General features: G+C 40.2%; 2 protein-coding genes across 9 annotated transcripts in view; one reads left to right on the top strand and one right to left on the bottom strand.

Annotated features, from left to right (window-relative positions):
* Positions 1-5922, top strand: part of b4galnt1b (beta-1,4-N-acetyl-galactosaminyl transferase 1b) — a 19319-nt gene extending 13397 nt beyond the window's left edge. For all 4 annotated transcript variants that reach the window (XM_046029209.1, XM_046029212.1, XM_046029210.1 and 1 more), the window contains one exon: positions 4670-5922. In XM_046029209.1, coding sequence (XP_045885165.1) covers positions 4670-4887 — 218 coding nt within the window. In that variant the 3' untranslated portion in view covers positions 4888-5922. The remainder of the gene's footprint in view (positions 1-4669) is intronic.
* Positions 5923-8021: 2099 nt separating this feature from the next.
* The window catches only part of arhgef25b (Rho guanine nucleotide exchange factor (GEF) 25b), a 27771-nt gene continuing 11404 nt past the window's right edge, over positions 8022-24388 (bottom strand). For 3 of the 5 annotated variants that reach the window (XM_046028873.1, XM_046028874.1, XM_046028870.1), the window contains 15 exons: positions 19101-19423; positions 18900-19004; positions 14869-14996; positions 14146-14212; positions 13838-13941; positions 13570-13639; positions 12649-12738; positions 12477-12569; positions 12280-12330; positions 11934-12011; positions 11653-11844; positions 11387-11567; positions 11100-11299; positions 10862-11002; positions 8022-8871 (listed from right to left, as the gene is read on the bottom strand). In XM_046028873.1, the coding sequence (XP_045884829.1) occupies positions 8770-8871; positions 10862-11002; positions 11100-11299; positions 11387-11567; positions 11653-11844; positions 11934-12011; positions 12280-12330; positions 12477-12569; positions 12649-12738; positions 13570-13639; positions 13838-13941; positions 14146-14212; positions 14869-14996; positions 18900-19004; positions 19101-19423 (1925 nt within the window). In that variant the 3' untranslated portion in view covers positions 8022-8769. The remainder of the gene's footprint in view (positions 8872-10861; positions 11003-11099; positions 11300-11386; positions 11568-11652; positions 11845-11933; positions 12012-12279; positions 12331-12476; positions 12570-12648; positions 12739-13569; positions 13640-13837; positions 13942-14145; positions 14213-14868; positions 14997-18899; positions 19005-19100; positions 19424-24388) is intronic. The other 2 variants (XM_046028875.1, XM_046028871.1) reach the window with 1 other exon arrangement.

The following is a 24388-nucleotide window of genomic DNA, read 5'->3' as shown; positions in this document are numbered from 1 at the left end:
GCATATCAAGGTTCTGGCGTGGCCTAGCCAGTCTCCAGAACAGCAATAGAGAATCTTTGGAGGGAGCTCAAACTCCGTGTTTCTCAGCGACAGCCCAGAAACCTGACTGATCTAGAGAAGATCTGTGTGGAGGAGTGGGCCAAAATCCCTCCTGCAGTGTGTGCAAACCTGGTAAAAAACTACAGGAAACGTTTGACCTCTGTAATTGTAAACAAAGGCTACTGTACCAAATATTAACATTGATTTTCTCAGGTGTTCAAATACTTATTTGCAGCTGTATCATACAAATAAATAGTTAAAAAATCATACATTGTGATTTCTGGATTTTTCTTTTTTAGATTATGTCTCTCACAGTGGACATGCACCTACGATGACAATTTCAGACCCCTCCATGATTTCTAAGTGGGAGAACTTGCAAAATAGCAGGGTGTTCAAATACTTATTTTCCTCACTGTAACTGCACTTTTCCAACTTCTCGGTATTATTCCATCCTTACATATTTTATTGAACAGTCTTAACATTAGTTTAATTGACTCTACTGGCAGCTGATGGAATATGGCATAACATTACTGGTCTTGTGCTGGGGCTGTATATCCCGTGCCAAGCAGAGCTATATTGAGTTCTGTTATTGTAAAATCTGCATCTAAAGTTGTACCATCCTCCCTCTTCAGCTTCACTTCCTTATTTTCTCTGAGTGCCAGGTCTTTCTGTTGCTTATGAATATCCATAAGGTGATCACCACTATGTACAGCCGCAAAAGCCCTACCCAACATCTGTCTTTTCTTTGTCTGACACCACCGTCTTTCCTCCATCTATCAAAGCTGGGATTTTAATCGCTTTCCTTTTCCCACTCATTCTTTTAAACATAGACCATATATATAACTCTACACCTCTGCCTATGGTGGAACAAAACTCTCTCCAATTTTAATTTTTGGTTAACTTAATTGTCCTACGTGCCACTGCCCTTTTCCTTTTGAAAATCCAAAACACTCTCTTGTGATAAATTCTTCTTTAATGTTTTAAAGGCTTTGTTTCGTTCTTTTATAGCTCTGCTACACTCCTCATTCCACCAGGGGATCACTTTTTTCCTGCCCTTTGTTGTTCTTTTTTGAATACTTAAATGTGCTGCATTTATAATGTGTTCTGTAATTTGCTTTGTGCATTCCTCTACATCACCTTCTAACGTCACAAGGTTTGCTGACTTCGTACAACATAACCTAAATTTTTCCCAGTCTGCTTTCTCAAAGCACCATCTGTTAATTGTACTTCCTTCTTGGAAACATACATTTGTGTTGATAATAGTGAGAACTGGAAAATGGTCACTTCCTATGGTAGAATCATTCATAACAAACCATTCACATGCGTTTACCAAATTATCTGATACCAGTGTGATGTCTAAACATGATGTTTTACCCCTATTCACATCCATTCGTGTTCCCTGTCCATTATTAATGCAGACCAGTGATCTTTCTTCCATCATTTCTTCAATTATGTCCCCATTATTATCTGTGTGATTGCTGCCCCATAAGCTGTTGTGTGCATTGAAGTCCCCACACCATATTTCTTTCCTGTATACAGTCCCTGCCATTTCATTAAGTTCACTGATATCTAAGTTTTTGCATGGGTTATAGAAATGAATCAATTTAATATTTCCCTCTTTCCTTGGGCTATAGATTTCAACTATTATACATTCTAAATCTTCTGAGCTTGGGGATTCCCTGTAGGCCAACCCATCTTTGATAAAGGTGATGCACCCTCCACCAGTTTGGTTGTTAGGTCTATCGAACCTTATAGCGCTAAACCCTGGTATCACATAATCTAGTCTGTCTCGTAACCAAGTTTCATGTACACATATTGCATCTGGAACAACATCTAATTCATGAATGTACTTTTTGAATTCTTGACCATTAGCTATAAGACTTCTTGCGTTCCACTGTAGTATGTTAAGAACCATTATAAGCGTCCTAACCCTCAGTTTGTGCATTTCCATTTTCAACAACGCATGTATTTGATCTGCTTTGATATCTTTCATATCAAGAAGTTTTCCTGCTGCTTCTGTCACTTTTCTGTTTAAACTGGTACGCAACATTGATGGTGTGACATGAAACCCACAAAGTTCACTTTTTTCACTATCAAAGTATAATCGTCAACTTTACATTTATGCTCGCAACCATTCTGTGTGTGTGTGTGCTGGAATCTGGCTTTGTGTCTGATTCAATCTCTCATGTGTCCTTTTCAATCTCACAGATCTGGACATCATTCACTCCATCTCATCCCCATCTGAACTATTTGACATGATGTCACATTCACAGTACAGTTTATGCAGATCCGCCAACAAAGTTCGCTCTTACTATGTTTTCCGGCCACCGTTCGTTCACTCTCTCCACGTAGCTCCAAACCTCCGCGCCTTCCGGCTCTCTCGACGTCCAATCCTCTCCTACCCAGTCTATGTGTGTTCTCGGACTAAATCTCGTTGCGCAACGTTCTGCAACGGGCTTCGAGGTATGTTTTCTCCCGTTTGGTGGGCGTGTCTCAAATGTTACCCAATCAGCTGCGAAACGTTTGTAAACACAACGGCGTTAAAAAGCCAGGAAAATGCAGTGCGCTTGCGTACACAACAGGGTGTTCAGGGGACCACCGTTTCGCTACGTTTTGTCTGCGCTGAACTCGCTCCAGGTAAAGCTCGTTAAACATCCCGTTCCTCTGACGCAGGCGGACACAGACATGTGCTGCCAGCTAATCTGCAGCTCTTGTTGGCTGTAAATGTTTTATTTTTGTGGTGCTTTCTCTGTGCTGGAGTTATTTTAAGAACTTTATGGTTTTATCCAGTTTGTTATTAAATGTGTAACGAACTTTATCGCGTGTCTCCTCAATATAGCTCCCACAAAAAAAGCTGCTTTAATGGTCAAGCTAAGCCTATAGTTCTTCATTATATTCCAGTCAAATCTGATGTTCATTTATAAATGTTGCTCATGGATCGTGGTTACAACTAATGATGCCTGTGCATCGCTGTGTACAGCCAGGCCTACAGTCTACGTCAGCTGATTAATTTGCCTAATCTTCGCAGGTCTTTAGACCACGGTGGAAACACCACAGCTATTTCTAGCTCAGTTATTTCTCACATGTAACTGTCCTTGTTAGGGAGACAGTTAGACTGATAAGGTAGAGAAAAATTACAAATAATTCTAGTTTTTAAGTCACCTATTTTACTTGAGTATTTCCATTTTATACTACTTTATACTTGACCACATTAATGCATCAATAATTATAATCCAATAACATAATACACATTATTCTGAAACTGGCCATTCTGCATAATGAGTACGTTTTGTACCTTAAGTCTATTTTGATACCGATATGTTTGTTTTAAGTAGTATTTCTACACTGTTGTGTTGCTACTTACTTGGATTTTAGTCAAACTGCACAGGATGTTCAAGCCACTGCAGAATAAATTAACAGTAAACACATTTTTCTTTTGTTGTGAATATTTCTGGCTGTTAGCAGCTCCCCAAATTCCTCTGTGAATTTATTTTGGGACCATGGTTTCCATCAAAGACACATAAAAAAAAATCCAGCTAATTTGTCATGTAAACTGACATCTTTGCTTATATGCGAGTTTGTCATTTATTTAGTGTTTACCTAATGTAATCTCAAGTCCCAGTTAGACTTAGTTATATGCAGTGTTGAGAAACACTTAATTTTTACTTTAACATTGAGAGTCAGCGAGAGATAAATAACTTTTTCCATCAAAAGAATGCTCTGCAGTAAGTAGTAGTATCTGAAAAAGGTACTGAAGAAAAATCATTAGACTCAGCTTAACTAAAAAACTTTGATGTGTGGTTTTGCTTAGAATGTAGAACAAGTTTCGCTCTACATTCAATAGGTCAAGTGTCCTCTGGTCACACCAGATCACTGGATTTATAGTTTTTTGAGTTTGAGAAGTGGTGTGATGCTGTTTTTGCTGGCTGAGTTTTTATTATTGCTAAATTGGTTTGAGATTTTATCTTTTTGTTTTATGCAAATGTTCAGATGCGTAGTTCTGGCAGCATCCTGAGTTGCTCTGTGTATTCATTGTCACTTTGCTTTAGGCAAAATGTATTGTTTTTCGGCTTTTCAATAAGTAAAAGAAATGTAAAATGAACTGCTACATTTCAGTTGAGTTTTATATCACAACTGCACAATCACCAACCATCATGTGTTTTAATAATTTATGTCTTAAACGTTCATATCTCATTTAGTTATTAAGATAGTATCATATACCAAGATAATTATTGCTTTTGTACTGTGAAATTTTCTAATCAGCCCATGCCAACATCTCAGAATCAATGCTCTGCTATAATTAAACTAAATGCCCGCATTCAATTTAATTTCATTTTCAGTTTAGTCTCATCAAATCCACACTCACATCTTAAAATCCTCTCATTTCATCCTGTTTACATATTTTTATGGCTGCACGATTTCATTAAATGGAAATATGTTATATGTCTTGTACATCTTTATCTAATATTTTATTATATATATATATATATATGGCATATCTGGTATCTTTGGAAAATTCCACAAGACTAAAGTTTTTAGGGTGTAAGAAGTTAATTCGATTAGACTATGATTTAAAATTAGTTGACGTTTTCAATGTATTTGACTGAATTACCTTGTTTTTGCTTTGCAGAGTTTTTCATCGATGGCCTGGGATCTCTGCACGTGGGCTCTTGTGATGATGTCATTGTCAATCATGCAACCAAAATCAAACTTCCCTGGGTCAGCCAATCAGAGAGCGACAAGACTTACGCCAAGTATCGTTACCCACCGGCCTCCTCTGACGCCACACACACGAAAAATGGCCTCCTGTTCTTCAAAAACCGATTCCAGTGTTTGACTCATAATTAGTTCCTGTCCTCTTTGTCCTGAGGGTTCCTCTGCTCTTACTGAGTTGCCAAAGAAGTTCTCCTCCACCGCGTCCCATCAGATAAGATTTCAGACAAACACTATGGTTTGTGTTTCTTGTGGTTTCACCATAGAGAAAATGTGCCATTAGGGCGGATTAGCATGTTTATACAGTCAGTGCAGGGCTCTGCGGTGAGCTAAAAAGTCCTCATACGCAGTAAATCTCTAGAGGCCAGATGTGAAAGTTAAGGCTCTCTTCTGTTGTGGAACCAGTAGATATCCAGCTGCGGTAACAAACATAGCGTCTTGTTAAATCGCAGCATAATCTTGATTAATTCAAGGCTTTGTGTTTGTCAAATCTTATCTGGCTTTACATCCTTCAGTTGTTCTAACACAGAGACCGAGCTTTGGGCGCAAACCCAACAGGTAGCATCTAAACAGTCTGAGTCACTTCATTGTCGTTCTATGCTGACATGAGAGTACATGGTCATGTCATGTCCTCCTTCAATTTGCACTATCTAAAAAGACTGAGCTTGGAAAAGCAATAGTGACATCATAGAGCCAGAGAACAAGGGCTCTCTGTTAGCGAGGACGGACGGACACTTACCAGAAAGTACCAATCCTGTAGATACAGAGCATAGGTGTCCTTTTTACCAATGCCACATGAAGAACGCACTCAAAACTTTTTCACCTGTGGTACCTGTTCTCTGTGACTGGTCGTGCCAAAGGTTTTGCTGCTGGCTTTGAGGTGTTTTCATTTGTTTGTGTTATGGTTTTGAAACCCCTTTACTCAGAATCCTGTGTGTCATTTATGGATGATTAATCTTGTCCGAGGATGTGAAACTTTGATGGGTGCGGGGGGGGGGCACGCCTGTGTATTACGTGACCTAGGAGCATCCTTGTTTTTGTCTTCTGCGGTCTGTCACTCTCAAACATCTAAAGAAGAGGGAGCGTTTCTGTCCAGTGCACGCTGATGAACAACGATGAAAGTGATTGCGTCTTTACATGCTGCCTAAAATAAAAGATGAGTGAACCAAAGTGCATGTTTATTTACCCTCATGATAAGAGAAGAAAAAAGTAAAGAAAAAACAGGCACACTGAGAGAGGAGTAATGGGGGTTTGATGATAAATTAAAACACAAAGAAGTCAGAGCATGTGAGGACTAAAGAGTAGTGAGACAAATCCTGTTTCTACACCAAGGGCTCCTACAAGACTGTGAGGCACTCATGCCTGAAGTGATGATCCTGTTCTTTTATGCCATGATCTTTAGATGGCGCCTTTGTGTCACTATTTTTTCCCTAATGATTCAGTTTACTTTTTAACAATTCCCACAGGAATATTTTGAAACTATTTTGTTAGCTCTGTGGACAGAGGGGTCAGAATGAAACTTCTTCAGTGAGAAGGTGTGTGTGTGTGAGCTGAAAACGTGATATTTATTGTGTTAACACAATATTAATTATTTAACTATTTTAACTTGCCTGCTTCATCCAAAAATCACTGGTGTGAATCGTCTGGTTACGGTGTTATAAGCATTTTAAAATTAATTTTAAATGTTGACATATTAAAATGTCTGTGGAAACACGTGTCTTTTATTTACAAAAAATATGTGCTAAACGTTGGGGGGTTGCAGAGTAAAAACACAAAGTCACAGGTTCAGTCTACATTATAGTCAATGTCCTTCAAGGCATCCCTGTCCATCTCCAAAGCTGTAAGGCATTTAATATATAACAAAAATTAAGCAAAGGTCAAAATTGTTTATAATCAGTGCTCTTGGACTGTGACATCTTTACCCACAGAACTCAGTTCATATTCTATGATTTCTATGTGATATAAGAAGAATTTAGTGCCTGTTTTCTTCTTGTCAAATGCAATAGTTGGCACCTGCAGTCTTGGGCACATCCAACGAAGGTTAAAGTCAAGGGCAACTGGACTTAGTTGAAGATACTGGAAGACGTTTCGTCCCTCATCCAAGGGACTTCTTCAGTTCTGACTGACTGGAAGGGAAACTCAGCTATTTAACCTCAGTGGGGTCGTTTGCCCGGTATCGACGATCCTAGCAAACACCCTACTTGGATGAGGGACGAAACGTCTTCCAGTATCTTCAACCAAGTCCAGTTGCCCTGGACTTTAAGCTTCATTGGGTAACTATGACCTGGATGACGGAGATTCTTCACATACATCTTGGGCACATATAATCTTTCATATTGGTTCACTTTATTACAGTATTTTGACTAACGTTGAAGTTGTGAGGCAGGAGTGTAACTTAGGTTAAAGGATATGATAACTTAAGACAATGTGAATTTACAGCATATTTACAAGCTTTTCACAGAGGGCAACACATTAAGTGTTTTAGAGAGCTGGCATGTTATACAAGATATAAGAGGAGGTGTAAATACATAGTGCGAGTCCCCAACATCACTTGCACAAATACACAGTGTAAATGAATGAGCATTTGGGACATACTGTGTCACACAGTCAGATGGATGTTGGCACAAACAACCACATGCTGTTCTGTTTGTAACAGAGAGTTAAAGGGGTTCCAAGAAGTCTTTCACCTCGAGTCTTAAAGTGCTGCAGACCTTTTAAAAAAGCACGTATCATGATACAAACAGGAACTTTCTGTTAGTTGTAATGTACAACAGCAGCCAGATGTAGGAAATTGTGCCCTGTTTGGGCAAGGTAGGTGTTTGCTTTCCCCTACTTTAAAAATATTTTGTGGTAATCACATTAAATCTGTCTGTAGTCTAAATATAAATAATCATCATATAAAATTTGAAAATAACGTCACATTCAAATTGACAATGTGATTCAATTCAGACACAATCATGAGGGTCTTCAATCGCTCCACTAGAGGGCAGTGGATACCAACAGGTTCTCTGTTTTGAACTTGATCTCCTGCAAAGATAAGATTTAATGGGATTTTTAAAAAATGTGGTTTTCTGTAAATAAACAAACATTTTAAAGCAGAAAAACAGTTAAAGTGAGGTGGGTGCAAACGTGGCCGCTGACACGTGATGTCAGAAAATTGACCGATAGCAGGGACATTAAATTACAGAAAATCTGCAGGCTTAAATTTCTGTCTATGACTAGCTAACATGTGAGTAAGTGCTTTTAGAAAAACAACCATGACACATATCTGAACAGCATTTCTCTTTAATTCTGTGTATATCAGGACACCACATGTGAAAGAGATGCATTGATATGATCCCACATGATCCCACATGAGATTATTACCATTCAATAGGACAGTGAAAGATGAAGATCTCTGTTTTATCATTGTTCCCTTTTTCCTCTTTCTGATGTGTGCTCTATGTGAGTTTTCAAATGTGTTTAGTTCAGATAACACTGTAACAATGGCAGGGTTAAAATAGCCCACCGAAGGGAAAACACAGCTATTTGCTAACATGCAGGGAATGTACGGACATCTACAGAGTATGATTGTGTAAAGGGATTTGAGATCCCAGTTCTCAGTGGGATTAAATGGAATTGGTCCCTTATGAAAATATTACGCATTACAAAAATATCCATCAAGGAATTTTCAATGGAAAAAGTAAGAAATGTATACATATACAATATAAAGTACAGTCTCTGTGGTGCTTCAAACACATATTTTTTAAACTAATTTGTCATCACCATCTGTAGATGTGTGTACATGCAGAGTATACACACATCTACACACAAATTATTAAACCGAGATCAAATCCAGATAAGCCTAAATCACAATGTTATGTGAAGGAAATTTAGGATAATGTGTGAAGACAGAAACACTGAGACCTTGATGATTTCTGTACAAGGGAAACAAACAATGCTGACAGAGCACTCTGACTCAGTCGAGGCGTTTTTACTCCAGAGGGGTAAAGTGAGTTCATTTGTCCGCGCAGGTTATTACTGCTCGCTCTCTGTGAGCTGATCCAGGTTGTTTGGTCGATACGCTGAATAACTCCCACCGTCATTTAATGTGGTCGCCTGGAAACTGGCAGTCACAACCTGAGGGAGGGGAAAAGAGGTTTATTTTGTAAGAGTGAGGTTTAAATGTGGAACTTCAAAAAGTAGAAAGAACTTTCCTACTTTATATTAGGAGTGTTTCTGAACAGTTGGAGATTTTGTTAATGACACACAACATCTTGTCATTTTCAAAGACATGTTCATTGCATAATCATTCTGTTTGGGGGGCCTAAATGTAAATGAAGTGTTACTTTGAGAATTAACAAAACACATTTGAAATACAATAGCCAGTAACAGATAACATTTCTAAACAGCCAGAGGACAAAATAATGAGATAAAAATGAAATAAATTCATGTTAATTACATCACCTTAACATAAATATCAACAATCTTGACTACATACTTTGATTGAAGGATTTGATACAAACTTAGGCTGTTAACATTTTAAATCTGCATTCATTGATTTTTTTGTTTGGCCACTTGGGGGAAGCAGACCAAGGTGTATAATCACAAAGTTATTACACCTAACATGTTAGCAAACATTTGCAGCTGTTATGGAGCAACAGTATCTCAACTCTCTCTCTTTAAGCTCTGTTTCTGGCTTTTCACCTGTTTATTGCCCCACTACGTTCAACAGCTAGTCGTTTATTGTGTGTGTCTGCCGTTTTGTGCTGAGCAGGTAATGTACATTAGGGTTTTTAGAGCTTAAAACAGCTAAGTCAGTTGTTAACATAAAAATATATAGTTATAGGTAATAGTTATGATTAAAACTAACTGGCTCTGGATATTACTTTTATGGAGCTAAGATTATGGAGCTGTAAAAGTCTGACAAAGGTTTCTCCCTGAGGAATATGCAACATTGAAATTTTTTAGAAACATAGGAAACCTGTCTGAACTCCTGCACCTAACGCAGGATGGAAACACTGCTGATCCGAAAACACAAAGAGGCAGGACAAGAGGACGAGAGCAATGTTGTGGACAGGCCAGATCGGGAAGTCTAGTAAGAGGACTGGGATCAAACCATTTCCTCCTCTACGCGGAAGTCTGAGTGAATAAGATAAAACAGAAGGTCAATGGCTTTTCCACAAACTGGTTGACTGAATGACACTGGCTACAGATTAGGTCAACCAGATTTGTAACTCCACACAGAAACAACAACAGGATATTTGACAAAAGCAACCAGAGAGTCATTTCCCCTCATCATTAGAGATCATGACAACAAACGGCCTTAGCCTGCTGATGTAGAGATAAGAGCTCTGCCGACTTAATGTATCCAATTTTTAAAACAGTGAATTCATTTTTATTGTGCACGATAAACACATGGTTGTTATGGCCATGATAAAGCTGCTGCAGCTGCAACATTTAATTAGCACAGAGGTGGAAAGTGACGACTTACATTACATTTACTCAAGTGCTGTTCTGTTTCCAGGTCCTGACAGTACTTTATGGTTGTAGTTACTTATAGTTACTGTGCAGATTTTGTGTACTTTTTTTTACAAAACATGTACAGAAAAAAAGCTTTAAATGATGCATTGCTATTGGTTACACGATGGAGGCAAATGTGTGGCTCTACTTTATATAAAATTCATTTGTCTTGACTAGCGCATGAAGCACAAATGAACACATCAACCTTTGTTGACTCCATTACTTTTAATAGAACATGTTTTAAGAGTAACGTATTGTGATACCAGGCTGAAAAGCAGCATGTCACTACCCTTTCCGGTGGAAAGTTTTAAGTTTGTGTGGGCAGAAGTATGATCAGTGTACACTTCTGGCAACAACAGATATGTCAGAGTGTACTGACCACACCTAGGAGTACACTTATACATCGCTACAGCAAGGTGAGAAGTTTAACCATTCAAAGTCAGCAAAAACAAGATTCTCAGCTGTTTTTATGTTCATTTATATAAAAAACATATTTTTGATCATACCCCTATTGTAGTGATCTTGTTTGTAGTGCTCACAGCATTTAAAGTTATAAATAGCCATTTGAATACACATTTCACTGCTGTGTTAAGGAAGACTGATGTACCTGCATGCTGTGCTGGCTGCAGGGTGGCAGGCAATTGGACGTCCCACAGGCATGTCTCACCTCTGTGCACAGACTGAGTTGATGGAAGGGGGAGAGTGGAGAGTCAGCTGCACCAGGTATCACAGCACAAGGATTAGAAACCTTGACAGAGAAAGAGAAATCAAAGAAAGGGGAGGTCAGAGGGAGAGAAATGTATGAATGTACACGAATGTGAAAGGAAGCGTTGCTGTTCACTCACTGCCTTCGCAGCCGGGCAGTGTTGTGCTGGATGCAGAGAGGGCAGGGAGTTGTTGTAAGACAGCAGACAGGGTCGCTGACGTCGGTCCATGGATGCTGAGGAGTGAGGTCGTTGACCACACACAGATCTAGACTCCATATTCCTGCCCAAGCTGTTTGACTTGCTTTCCCGGCGTTGGTACTCAATTGGAGACTGAAGGGCTACAGTGGTAAGGAAGAGATGTCACATTACTCAAACACACCAAACTCTTAAACCTGTTGGCTTTATTGAACACTGAGCTCTATTACCATTAAGGAAGTTTCTCTGAGTCTCTAGGATCTGGATCACATCACTGAGCCAAGCGTGCTGTATTTCTGGAGACGACGCCTGCATGATGAAGCGCGTCACACTGCCGTCAGTCCCGCGGGATGTCAAGACCAGACAGCATGGATCTTCCTCAGAGTGCTCCTCCACGCCCAAACAGCTGACCTGAAGCGCACAGGAGACTTGTTAACCACTAAACACTAAACCAAATATGTTTGAAATATGTTTTGGAATACTGTGTTACTCGCACCTTGATGCTGTTTTTAAAAGTGTACCCTGGCAAAGAGAAACCTTTTTTCTTATCGATTGGCTCACTGAAGATGACGAGCTGCTCAAACAGGAAGACCCGCCTCTCCTTGGCTTTGGACAGGAGGCCACTTTCCTGCTCGCTGACAGAGAAGGTATCCTGCTGGAGCAGCTTCCCCTGAGCTGTGATTTTCCCCTGAAACAGTATGTTCGTCACATTGTCATAGGTCGTTAAGTCACCTAAATGAGTGATGACAGACAGAAAACAAAAAATCAATATCTCACCTCAAAACCTTGGAGCCTGCCCACATTCATCATATCATTACAGCGTTTTGGCACAAAACACATCACCTCCACCGCACTCTGTTGGGAGAAATTGGATGGATGAAAATCAGTGAAGACAAAATTTTATGATATACAGACTCAGAATACTACACGCAGTCGCCCGTTATATTCACTTTTTGTTTTAGAGAGGTTGATCCAACAGTTTTGGAGGCTGCAGTTTGTGGTGTTGAACTGTATTGTGTCATACAGAGAGGTGTTTCTGTTTTTCAGCCTACCCTCATTGATACAAATAAGGTGGACAAAATATTAGGAACACCAGTTTCCACATTCAGTAACAAGCTCGTACCTGCAGCTCCTCAACATCCCTTCCTGCTTTCCTGTAGTACTTCAGGAAGTCCTGGGGTTGCCAGTCAGAGAGAGGTTTATTGAGAAAAATAATGCGATCATATTTCATACTTATGTTGTAATTCAAACAATGTAAAAGTAATAATAGTATGTTACAGTGCCATGCTTGCAGATACATAGTCATGTTGAACAGCAAACCTTCAGCAGTAGCTGATACTTCATGATCCTCTGAACGGGTTTGATGAGCAGATCGTTGAGCTGCAGCCTGTGACCCAACTGCTGCCTGAGATCCTGTTAGGTGACCAAAAACAGAGCGTTATAAGTATAAAGTCTTTAAGGAGCTCCAGTGTATAAGCTGTTATAAACTCACCTCAAAGTAGGTCTCAATGTACTCAGAGACAATGTGCTCTGATTTGGGTTTGTTCTGACAGTAAACCACATACATGTGAAGACGCCGTTCCTGGAAATGTAACAATTTAAGAGAGAGAGAGGGAGGTCAGGTGACAATTATTCCAAATAAACTGTGTGTGAGGGATAGCGTTGAAGAATGGCCAGACAAAGAATTAACCTTCTGAGCTCCTCCGACTCTCAGTTTAGTTGTGTTGCCATTCCCCTCGAGTCTTTTGTTAAATCAGAGCAGGACCTTCGCCTCATTAAATAGTTCCAGTGGCTGAGAAAGAATGGTTTGATTTGCCGTGGCTTAATTAGGCATGCTGTACTACACTGAGTGAAGTGGATAGAGAAGCTGAGCTGGAAAAGCCGCACAAGTCAAAGTATTTCCCCCCCCTTTTCTCCAGTAGTTTAGTCTTCTGCTGTAACAAGATTACATACAGATACTGATACGAACCAAGCCAATAAAAAGAATTAATTTTTCATGTTTTACTATATTTAAACTATGAATCAGTGTCTTTCAATTCAGCTGTTAGAGTTTAGTGTAAAACTACACATGAAAAACTTCAAGGTAGGGGTAAACAACTTTTATAGGGCTCTGAGATCTGTAATTCCAGCTCATTTTCACACACAGCGTGGTCTCTGAGGAGCATCTTTAACAATGATTACCGGCTTTGAGAGCTTTTTAGTCAAACATGATTACAGGAGTGTTTATTCTGCACCTGCAGACAACTAATCTGCAAGATGAGAACACATCTGGAAGGGCAGCAGACCAAGGCCTTACACATAGTCAGAGTTCTGATCTGTGAGACAGCTGCAACCTTCAGCCAAACTGGAAACACGCAGAGATATGGAAAAAGAAACATCTCATTCACAGTTACTCACTGATCTGTAGACTCACGTGTTTGATGAAGAGGTGGGCCAGGCTGTCTGGTTCAACCACACATTTCTCCAGCTCTCCCAGGAAATAACTGTGTGACACGAAGCGGAGAAGGTCAGGTAGGAACAGTCATGCAGCCAAACACACACACACACACACAGAGGCAGGAAACAAACAGCCGCTGGGGACATGACACAAGCTGAACCACCATGAAACATGAGGAGCTCAGAAAAAAATGTTTGGGGGGATGATGATGGGGGAAAAGACAGATGAGACGTCACTGACTCACTCCTTATGCCAGTCGTAGATCTGGTGGATGTTTCCAAACACAATCCTGTCCTTCCCTTTCATGTCCTCTGGAATTCCCTGATTGGCCATGGTGGCCATGTAGCCCTAAGCACGCAGGCGCGCACACACACACACACACACACACACACACACACACTCGCGCGTTAATAACCACATCGGAGGTTTCCAGATGGAAAATAAAAATGTCTCTTTCAGTTTAAGACATATATGTTGCAGATGAAGGAATCTTAGTCATGTCTTGTATAAATGTCATAAGCATATTATTTAAAGGCTGGAGGAGAGACACACCTGAACTATGAGCCCAAGATCTTCCACATACAGCCTTTCTGTCTCTATCAGCTCAGTCAGCACATATCTAAGAGAAAGAGAGAGACATTTTGAAAGAGCAAATTCAAAAATATAAATAAACGTTTACATTTTGGCAGAATGTAAATCAGAAATGTATATACATGTTAAAGGAAGTTTGACATTTTGAGAAATATTTTTAGCTATATGAGAAGGTATGACAAGCTGAATATGACAGTACAGCCAGGAGATGTTTAGCTTAGTATAAAGACCTGAAACAGGTGGAACTGGCTCTGTGCAGAGGTAACAAAATCTGCCTTCCAGCACCTCTAAAGCTCACTAATGAATACATTATATCTTGTTTGTTGAATCTGTACAAAAACTGAAGTGTAAAAAGGACAATTTGCCGAGTGCAGTGACTTCCTGGAGTCTCTGCTGGTTGCATGGCAATGTCACAGTGACAAGACAGGAAGTCGCTTTTCCCAGCCACAAAACCCCTCGAAAATCCACAGTGACCTTCAGAGGTGCTGAACCGATTTTGTTACCTTTGCACAGGGCCAGGCAAGCTTTCCCCCCTGTTCCTAGTCTTTATGCTAAGCTAAGTTAACCATCTGATGGCTGTAGCTTCATATATATGGTACAGACATTAAAGTGGTCAATCTTCTCATCTAACAGTTTAAGAAAGCAAATAATTGTATTTCCCAAAATGCAGAGGTCAACACCTACATGCTTTTCTCTAAGGCAATGTTTCTCTCCTCTTCGCTGTCCACTGTAGCAGACCACTGGCTGGCTGAGTCATCAGTCACAGTGCAGCCGTCTTCCCACTGGAGAGTGTTGATGCTGGATTTTTGACTCTAAAACACACAAACAAGACAGTACAGCTTTTGGTAACATCAGTGTAACATATTACATCTAAAGATTTTACATCTTGGTTTTTATTTTGAGGTAAAGAGGTAATTATATTCATTATTTCCCAAAAAAAGCAAAGAACACCGAAAAGTGAGAAATATGAATACAAATATGTGTAGTAGAGCATTTTTTACTCTCCCAGTAATCATCACAGTGCGGCAGCTGTGGCTTTAGTGCTAAAGTGTGTTGTCCACTAATCACAAAGCTGGCTCTTGATGGTCCAGCACTTTGCCGCCATCGGCATGTGAGAATGGATGAATGAGAGTCATGTACTCACACCACTATGTAACTTTGCTTTAGACGTTATTGCATTGAGTTTTGAGTTTAATTGCTCTTTTCTTATTTTATTTTTATATAATTTTGGTTATTTAATTTTTTAAGTTTCTCTATTTTTGTGTACTTATTTCTGCCCTTGTGCTGCTGAAACACCCAAATGTAATAATAAAGGATTATCTTGTCTTAAATGTAGTCATTTAGCATTTACCTCACAACCCCTCAGGTTTATCTTGTGACCCTATGGAGGGGTCCAACCCCTAGGTTGGGAACCACGGGACTGACCACAACCAGCTACAATACTAAAATGCTTCTTACACATTGATGCATGACAATAAATAATCTAATAATGTCACAGGGGCCCATTTCTCTGTATTATGTTTATACTTTTGATACTTTAACTACATTTGGCTGGTACTTCTGTACTTGTACTTAAGTAGTTTAAATGCAGGATTTGGAGTATCCTTAAGTTGTTGTATTGGTACTTGTACTTAGGTAAAGAATTTGAGTACTACTTCCAAACGCAGTTTGTGTTGGGCATCAACCACACAAACTCAAATCATTAAGCTTCATCTAGAGCGTCCCCTACCCAGCCAGCACATCTGTAGAAAAACAACAAGATGAAACAGTCCTAATCCTTCATTAGAGCAATTCCTTGGACCCATTTTGGAAAGTCATGCCACCACCAAATCCCATGTAACCTGAGAGTAATAATCACTTTTTAATGTCTCTCCTTGCCACTGAAGAGACTGTTGGGCAGAGAAATTTGGAAAATTAGAATCAGGCCTGACAGATGAAGGTGAGTAATGTGCAACATTTGCACAATTCAGGTCAGATAAAAAAAGGTTGGGGTAACTGACCATGGCATGTCACTCCTCAGCTAAAAGCAGTATAATCTAATGTGAATTTGACTGTAATCCTCTTGACATACTGTGGCCTCACCACATTTTGTTCTCTGCCCCAGTGCACTAGACAATAATCCTTCTGTTGAGTCATATTGTAGGTAAAATATGCACTTCTGTTTATTTTCTTCTTTTTCCCCCCCAGGGTCAGTATTTTATTGCTCTCGCTCTCTTTGAGTCGACCGCTCTCGTCACTGAGCAGACATCCTACCTATGAAAAACATCTGAGGCTGATGCAAACTCCGTCTCCACTCTGGTTCTGATCCACCAGTCAGCAGCCATTTAAACTGCAGAGATTAGCTTGCTTGTTACACTAAATGTTTCCTCCTCTCTTACTGTACAGCTACAAATCCATTAGCTCCTCTGAAAAGGAGGTTAAAGGAGGTTAAACACACGACATGTAAAAAATACAATTTGCATTTTTACAGAGGGTTAAGTCTGGGACTCCGTCCCTCACGTAATTCGTTAAATAGTGAATTTTCATTTTTTACGTTTTTTCGCTCAGATTAAACAAGAAGATTTAAGATGTTAATTAGTGAGCTTCTGAGGTGCTTGTAGACAGCTGTTTCCAGTTTTTAAGCTGTAAGCTAACTGGCAAATAGGTGTAGTTTTATATTCACCATAAAGGAATGACAGTGGTATCAATATTCTTGACTAACTCTCAGCATGAAGGGGAAAAAGCCAACACAAAATATCACACTGTAAACAGATGATCAGGCCTTTTGTTTACTCTGACCTGGGCAGGAAAAAAATAAAAAAGGGTTGAGGAGCCAAAGTAAACATAAAGGTGCAGGTGTCTCTGGAATAATATTGTCCATTAGACTGAGAAACAGGACAGTTATTCATCAAGCAGGACAATGTATTTTTTGGGTGTAATTATTTTTTATTCAACCCTTTAAAAATTCTTCTTATCTCTATCTAAGCTTGTGTAACTCGACTACTAGAGAACTTTCTAACAAGACTGTTTCTCACCTTGCCTTCTTCTTCTAATTTTGGCGTACTGTAGGGACATCCTTTTTATTTTTATGGTTTAAGCTACGGGCTGTTGATAGATGGGCTGACTCAGGTGTATCAGCGCTGCTACAAAGAGAGAGACCCCTGAGCAGTTGGAAGTGATTGCCCATGTGACGGGAGATACTACAAAGCTTTGTCCGCATCTTCAGTGTCTAAAAGAAACTGCTAATCAAGGACCGCCAGTCCTGACCAGCTTGACACGCCAAGAAAGAAAGGAGACCAAGAGCGACAGGTTCATGCCGTAAGCCTGTTCCCTTACCAGTCCAACAGCCAACACCAGTATTTATGTTCACGTACAGCCAGCGGCCCTGGAGTTCCTTTTGACTAATTTGATCTTTATTGTTGGGCCGCTTGGGTGTCGTGAGTGCACTCCTCACCCAGCAACCCTGAACCTGTTTCAGCCTGTTATAGACTGTTTGGCTAGTTGATTATTTCCAGATGCTTTCTAGAAAAGTCCACAGGATTGATTCCACTCCACAGGAACTTTCAAAGAGTACTCAGTACAGTAGGGTTACCAGAAAGTAGTATGTGTTTGTGTGTGCACGCTCACAAGATATTGAGCAAAATGTGAAAAATTCATTTGGCACAATTGGTGGAAGTCAAAAGATATGTGCTAATAAGAAGCCTTTCACATGCTAATGCAGCTGAGCAGGATGTAGAAGGACATGTGAATGTTTATAATTCATAGTTTCAGTGTGAGCTAAGTGTATGTGTGTCAATCATTTATACATCATTAACTCATGAGACCTGCATTCCCAAAAGGTTTGATGATGAGAGAGGCTTCATTTAAATAATTACAATAAGTGTGAGGGGAGTTAAGAACTCAGTGGTGAGAGCACTTGTATAGTGTGCATTATTCATGGTTCATTTGTGTTTACACAACTACTCTGCCTGGTCAACTACTGTAGTTAATATTTTATACAATGTGTAATTTCATATCATTGCAGTAATAACTAATGTTTTATATCTTCACCAACTTTTTGCACACCACAACTGTCTACAAGATTTTATCAATTCTTTTTTCATATAATTCAGTTTTCTAGTTCTTTAGTTCTTGTTATATCTTAATTTTGTTTGGCTTTCTTTGGCTTTTGTTGAGTCATGCAGTTTCTTCGCTGTTAGGAGCCACTACTATTCGTTGGTAACTTGTAATATGATTGTAATATTCATAATAGAGTAGAACAGAGTAGATCAACATTGACTAGAATATTTTCTAATTGTATAGAAAACAATTGTATATAATTTAACACACAATACAACAAACAAATAGGGTGCGTTCTGATCCACAGTGTGCATAAACAGTCCTTCCTGCAACGTCACCAATATGGCCGTCACATCCTTGTTGTCTGCTCCATTGTTAGTTTTCTCCATTGTCTCCTATGATGCACAAAGGCTGATGGATAATCTCACTTGTCAACTTCCGGCAAACTGATGAACTGTTGTTCAGTTCTTCCCTACACAGTTAACAGTTCCCTTTGAAGTGAGCATGTGTTGCTTCCTACGGATTGGAATCTTACTTAAAATGGCTGAATACCCTGTGCAGTCCACTTAGCAGGGAACTACTAGGCGATCGGGACGCACCCATAGAATAGAAAAAGATAAAATAGAATAGAATGACATAGGACAGAGTAGAAAAATAGAATAGAATAGATACATTACTAGACTCTGTGTGTCTCTGCCTTGCAGGACGTCAGATAAGTAGCCCTGACAGGACGGCTGTGTAGGTGAAGGAGTTGCTGGACTCAACAGACCGTCTTTCCACACCTGTACAACACAAACACAACAACCATTACAAAAAACAGTATAAAAACATGTTTAGGAGGGATAAATGAAGTCCGTGTGCCTGTCTTTAAGTCTCACTGTATCTCCAGAGGTGAGGATGGTGTAGGTGTTGTGCAGGTCCAGAGGCCTTGGCTGAGTTTCATTGCGGGAAAGGAACGAAGGCGGCTGCCTCTCGTCTGAACTGTTCATCTGCTTCTCGACCTTTCCCGCTCCTCCTCTGGTATCAGAGCTCAGCTTGCGGACGGGATTGGTGAGCCATTTCTTGAGGGCGCTGACAGGGTGCCGTGATCCTCCAGACGAGGAGTGTGAGCAGGGGCTGGAGCTGCCTGAGGCCTGGTGGGGCACAGAGACCACTGATGGGGGGATACTGCCGTCACTGCCCGCCACAGAGTAAGACTCTGCTGCAGAGAGAGAGCAAGAGGGCAAAGGATTGGGTTAACGTACAGCAGCTAATTGTGGGGTACATCCTCTCAGGTCAGATGCTGCAGACAGATTTCTGCACAAAAATGTTGTTCAATTTCCTGTGTTAAGCCCTAACTGTAAGTTTAGTAGCTGCAGCTACTGTAGCTACCGGTGCTAAATCATTATAAACACAAGAACAGATCAGAGGAAGGACTCTTTGTGAGAACTAATTTAAGAGGAAATTATATACTGCAGCTTGACTGTATGTAATTGTACTACATTGTCTAAAAAGGAAAACTGATTTGTTTGATTTGATTTGTATTTGCAGCTCTTTTACTAAGCTGTGTAAGAAACAATGCTGCAGTATAGAGGCAGTTAAAAAAAGCATAACTGAACATGGAAGGCTTTTTTTTTATGTATTGACTCAGACATTATTAGCAATTTCATCAGCTGAGCACAGCGGAGCTCTGGTCAGAAATACAACATACAACAATGGCCTGAAACTAATGAAGAGATGGAGATTGAACCACCAACCCCTCAACAATCTGAAATTTTTTTTTCCTGTCCTCAGTAGATTATGTGACTGAAACTCAGTCACAACTGAACCCATCATGTCTGCACTGAGCTGCCCTCATTCTTTCTACAACTCAGGCTGGACAAACTCTGGAGCTGACACCCTTTTACACCACAGCTGGATCTTGTTTCCAGCTTTAAGCCTCATGACTATGGAAACTGGTACCTAATCCTCAACCACGCTGTTTTAATCAAGCACCCTAACATTAACATTTCACTCTGTTCTGCTGATCGTAGCAAAGTGGAATCTTTCAGGAGCCCCATTTTGTCGTTTTGGACTCTTCCCAGAAGCCACTATTCCCTGTCAGCACATTTATGTAAGCTGTAATCACAATAACAAGCTTTCAAGAAGCCAGTGGAAATCTGGGTCAGCCGTTTGCCAAAAAGGCCTGATACTGCTATTAAACAACACACCATATTGACACTAAAATACTAAATAATGTGTTTTTCTTTCCGCTCCACTTCAGCTTTGCTTTTATTTCGTGGGGACTGGCAAATATTAAGTTCACTGTTTATGACATTGTTGATGATTTTATTCAAAGTCATGTGCTGTATATTTATCATGTTAATATGCTGGTACATTGAGCTGACTGTCAGACAAAAGTTCAGTCTCCTACAAAACAATCTAGACATGTAAAGTAGACTGGTTCAAATAAGACTGTAATTAAACTAATTCATCGCCTGGTACTTCACTCATGGATCAAACAACACAAACTCATTTCTATAATGGGATGATTAAGAGGGAAGGGTCGGGGAGTGTGTGTTCTTGTGTTATCTGTGTCTGTTTTTTCTTGGCAGAGGTTTGAGTCAGTGTGATATTGTGACTGTTTGCTCAGTTTAGGCAGGTAGTAATCCAGAAAATTGCGAAATTGAAAATTATATAAGCAATCAAATAATTAATGAAGAGAAGACATTTTTTCATTGGGAAACAAGAGTCTACAGCCATACTAGTGGCTTAAAGCTAATTTTAGCATGGTAACATGTTAGGCAGGTATCATGTTTACCATGTTCACCATCTTAGTTTAGCGTGTTAGCATGTGAATGTCATAAGTTTTGCAGGCATTAAGTCATCAACAATAGGATTGGACTCGTTTTGATGATGGTGCTAGAGGAAAAGTCTACTTTTAGATGTCAAGCTCCATTAAACCCTCAATCAAGAACAAGACCCTGAGATATTTGAACCCCTTCACTTGCGGTGGCAACTCACTCCTAATCCTCCATTTTCTGAAGGCGCTGACTCTCACCCCGACTGGAGGTGCTGACTCTCACCCCAACTGCTTCACATTTGATTGCAAACTCTCCCAGTCTGTGCTGATGATCACGGTCTGATAAACCCAACAGAACCACATCATCTGCAAAAAGCAGAGGAGTGATTCTGAGGTCCCCAAACCGGACGCTCCCCTGGCCTCCTGTTGCGCCTTCAGATCCTATCCATGAAAATCACAAGCAGAATCTGTGACAACGGACCACCCTGGGGGAGCCAAACACCCACTGAAAATGTCTTTAACTTCCTGCCAAGATACACAGCTACATAGAAACAGCTTTCACCCCACTAATATAAGCACCGGATGGCTCGTAGCAATGGTCCCAGTACCACATGCTCTTGCAGCACCCTCCACAGGGCTCCACAGGGGACGTGGTCATAAGCCTGGGCAAACCCCCACCCCCACCCCCACCCTAAGGGTAAAGAGTCTGTCCCCTTTCCACGACCAGGATGGAACCAGCATTGCCCCTTCTGAATCTGAAGTTTGACAATCAGTCAGAGCCTCCTTTCCAGCCCCCTGGAATAAACTTTTCCAGGGAGGCTGAGCAGTGTGACAACCCAACAACTGGAGCACACACCGCCCGGTCGCCCTTTTTAAAAATGGGAACCATCAAACTGATGGTGTAACGTTACAGTTTACTAACATGCTCCACCAGCAGGCTGCAGCACAGACACAGTGGAGAGAGAGAGATATCTATCTATCAATCTCTCTATCTCTCTATCTATCAAGGTCAGGTCATACAGGACCACTAACAACCATTTACCATCTGTTGGAACAAGTGCACCCACTGCAGGTGTTTCTACAAATACATCAGCATTTTCTATGAAGTGACCCTTAATGGTGCATAATGGTCATTGTGACGTCCAAACCACCGCTGAAATGAGCGACTCAGCTAGTCATGTTTATTTGAGACACTTATGTAATGTGTCATTTTCCCACAGAGCAACAGCTGGACCACCATCCGGACTGCAGGGAGTGTCAGCAGTGGCTACAAGCACGCATGCTGTGAATGCATCCTTGCATGCAGCCTTTAAGGACATCCACATTACACAAACATATTCTTCTTATAAACTTTCTTCTCATGAAAATAGCGAATAGTGAATGTTAATTGGAAGTTTGTTAATTTTATATGACCATTTTCACGTATCACTGCAGCAGATTCAAGTAGATTGTCAGTCATGTATGTGATCATGAAGGTGAACACAAATTATTTTACAGATTCATGGCTGGATTAAAGTTGGATGAGATTTGATTCTCTCAGACAACACACCTACCCAGATGGAAAGAGATGGCAGAAAATGGGACCAAAACATTAGCAAAGGGTCAGGCTCTCTGATAGTAAGCCTGTCTGTTGCCATGAGGCTCTGGCGGCTCTGCCAGCAAATCACACCACACTGTGGCTAAACATGACACACCTGTCACCTGTCCTAGACATGTGGAGAGATGTATTTTACTGTTTCTGTTAAAACAATCCAGTTTAATCTCTGTCCAACAATGCCCATTTATATATACATACACATTACACAAAAGCAATATTCTTACAAAAGCAAACATAAGTACAATTTAATAAAATGTTTGTGCTAATAAATGTTAAAAATACTACAGAATTACTGTGATTAAATAATAGTCAAAATAATTATAAATGTAAATAAAATAAATTTAAGTACCAACAACATAAAACGTGTGTCTACTCCATCTCCCCTCAATGAAGAACTGGTTAAGGTCAGAGTTCAGGTTAGAGTTTAGTGAGTAGGATGACAATGAATACACATACTGAAGAGTATTGAACTCAATACACCAGTTTCACATGAAGAAGCACCATTTAGTTACAGTACTCTGCACCACAGAGACTGACACCCAACTTCTGTGTTCATATAATTTTTGTTATTATTGCTATTTCTTTAAAGGAATTGATACCAAGTGAGTATTGAACTATCGATACTGCAGTATTGATCTGTGCATCCCTAAGTGGCAGTTTGACTGTTTGAGTAAAACTTGGTAGCAGTAGTCATGAACGGACAATACAATGCGATATGTGATATTGTGTGTAATTGGTACCATCTCTAAAGCCCTATAGAATCAATATAGAATCTATAGAATCACTATAACCACGGTGTATTAATAATTAACTGAGATGAAGAATATATACTGTATTTGTGCTTACGTGGCTCTGATGGGAGAGAGAGTGCCGCTTCCATGACCTACTTTACATCATGGATGTCTCTCTCTTTCTCTCTCTGTTTCTCTCTCTCTTTCAGAGCAGATGGTTGGGAGACAGTTAACTACATCTTCCCCCACTAAACCCCATAAATGGTCATGGTCAGCAACAGCAGGAATTATTGAGATGCTGTCGGAGCGCAGCTTCGAACAGCATGATGACATGTGTAAGCATGATGGTACGTGCCAGGCCTGTATTTGTCTGTATATAGGAGGTGATTACTGTTGGTGATTCATATTCTGCGCGTGCCGATGAATGAAATCATCATTATTACAATCAAATCCAGTCATTTTGGGCTAAAACGGCCGTCTTCACCTCGTTTTGGAAAACTGCCAAGGCTATTACTCCACACCGCTGTCATCCCAAAGACTACAAATCAGCCACTTTCATGTAGTCTGCATTCACTGACTCCTAAACATGGTTGAAGCACAGTTTATCAATCCGGGAGAGTGACAGATTAAAAGAATTAAAAGTGCACACGCACACGCACACACACACACACACACACACACGTAAATGTGCCATCTTCTTTGCTTCACATTAAACTAATGAGTGGTTTCATTCCTGCACATGAGAGAAGACTTTTGAACATGTAGGTATGAAATGTGACATTACATATGGTGTCACTTTAAAAAGCCTCGGGGAAAAGGTTTGTACAAATGCAGAATGTGGCTTAAGGTTAGTTAGTCCTAATCTATCCTACCCGATACATTCAAATGCTGCTACTAACAGCTTGTTATCCTGTCAGTCATTGGCCTGCACTGCCTTGTAATAAAAATGCACCTCCAACCAGCCTTCCACTTTAAAACATTGCTGCTTCCGACTGATTTTGCTGCTGCTAACTATTACCTCTAAGGCTACCTGGTATCCACTGGAGAATGGTTCATTTATGTTGCCATATGTGTACA

This window comes from Micropterus dolomieu, linkage group LG18, assembly GCF_021292245.1.
Source record: "Micropterus dolomieu isolate WLL.071019.BEF.003 ecotype Adirondacks linkage group LG18, ASM2129224v1, whole genome shotgun sequence".
NCBI classification, from domain to species: domain Eukaryota; kingdom Metazoa; phylum Chordata; class Actinopteri; order Centrarchiformes; family Centrarchidae; genus Micropterus; species Micropterus dolomieu.
Note: the sequence above shows the minus strand (reverse complement) of the source record. Positions and strands in the feature narration are given on the sequence as shown.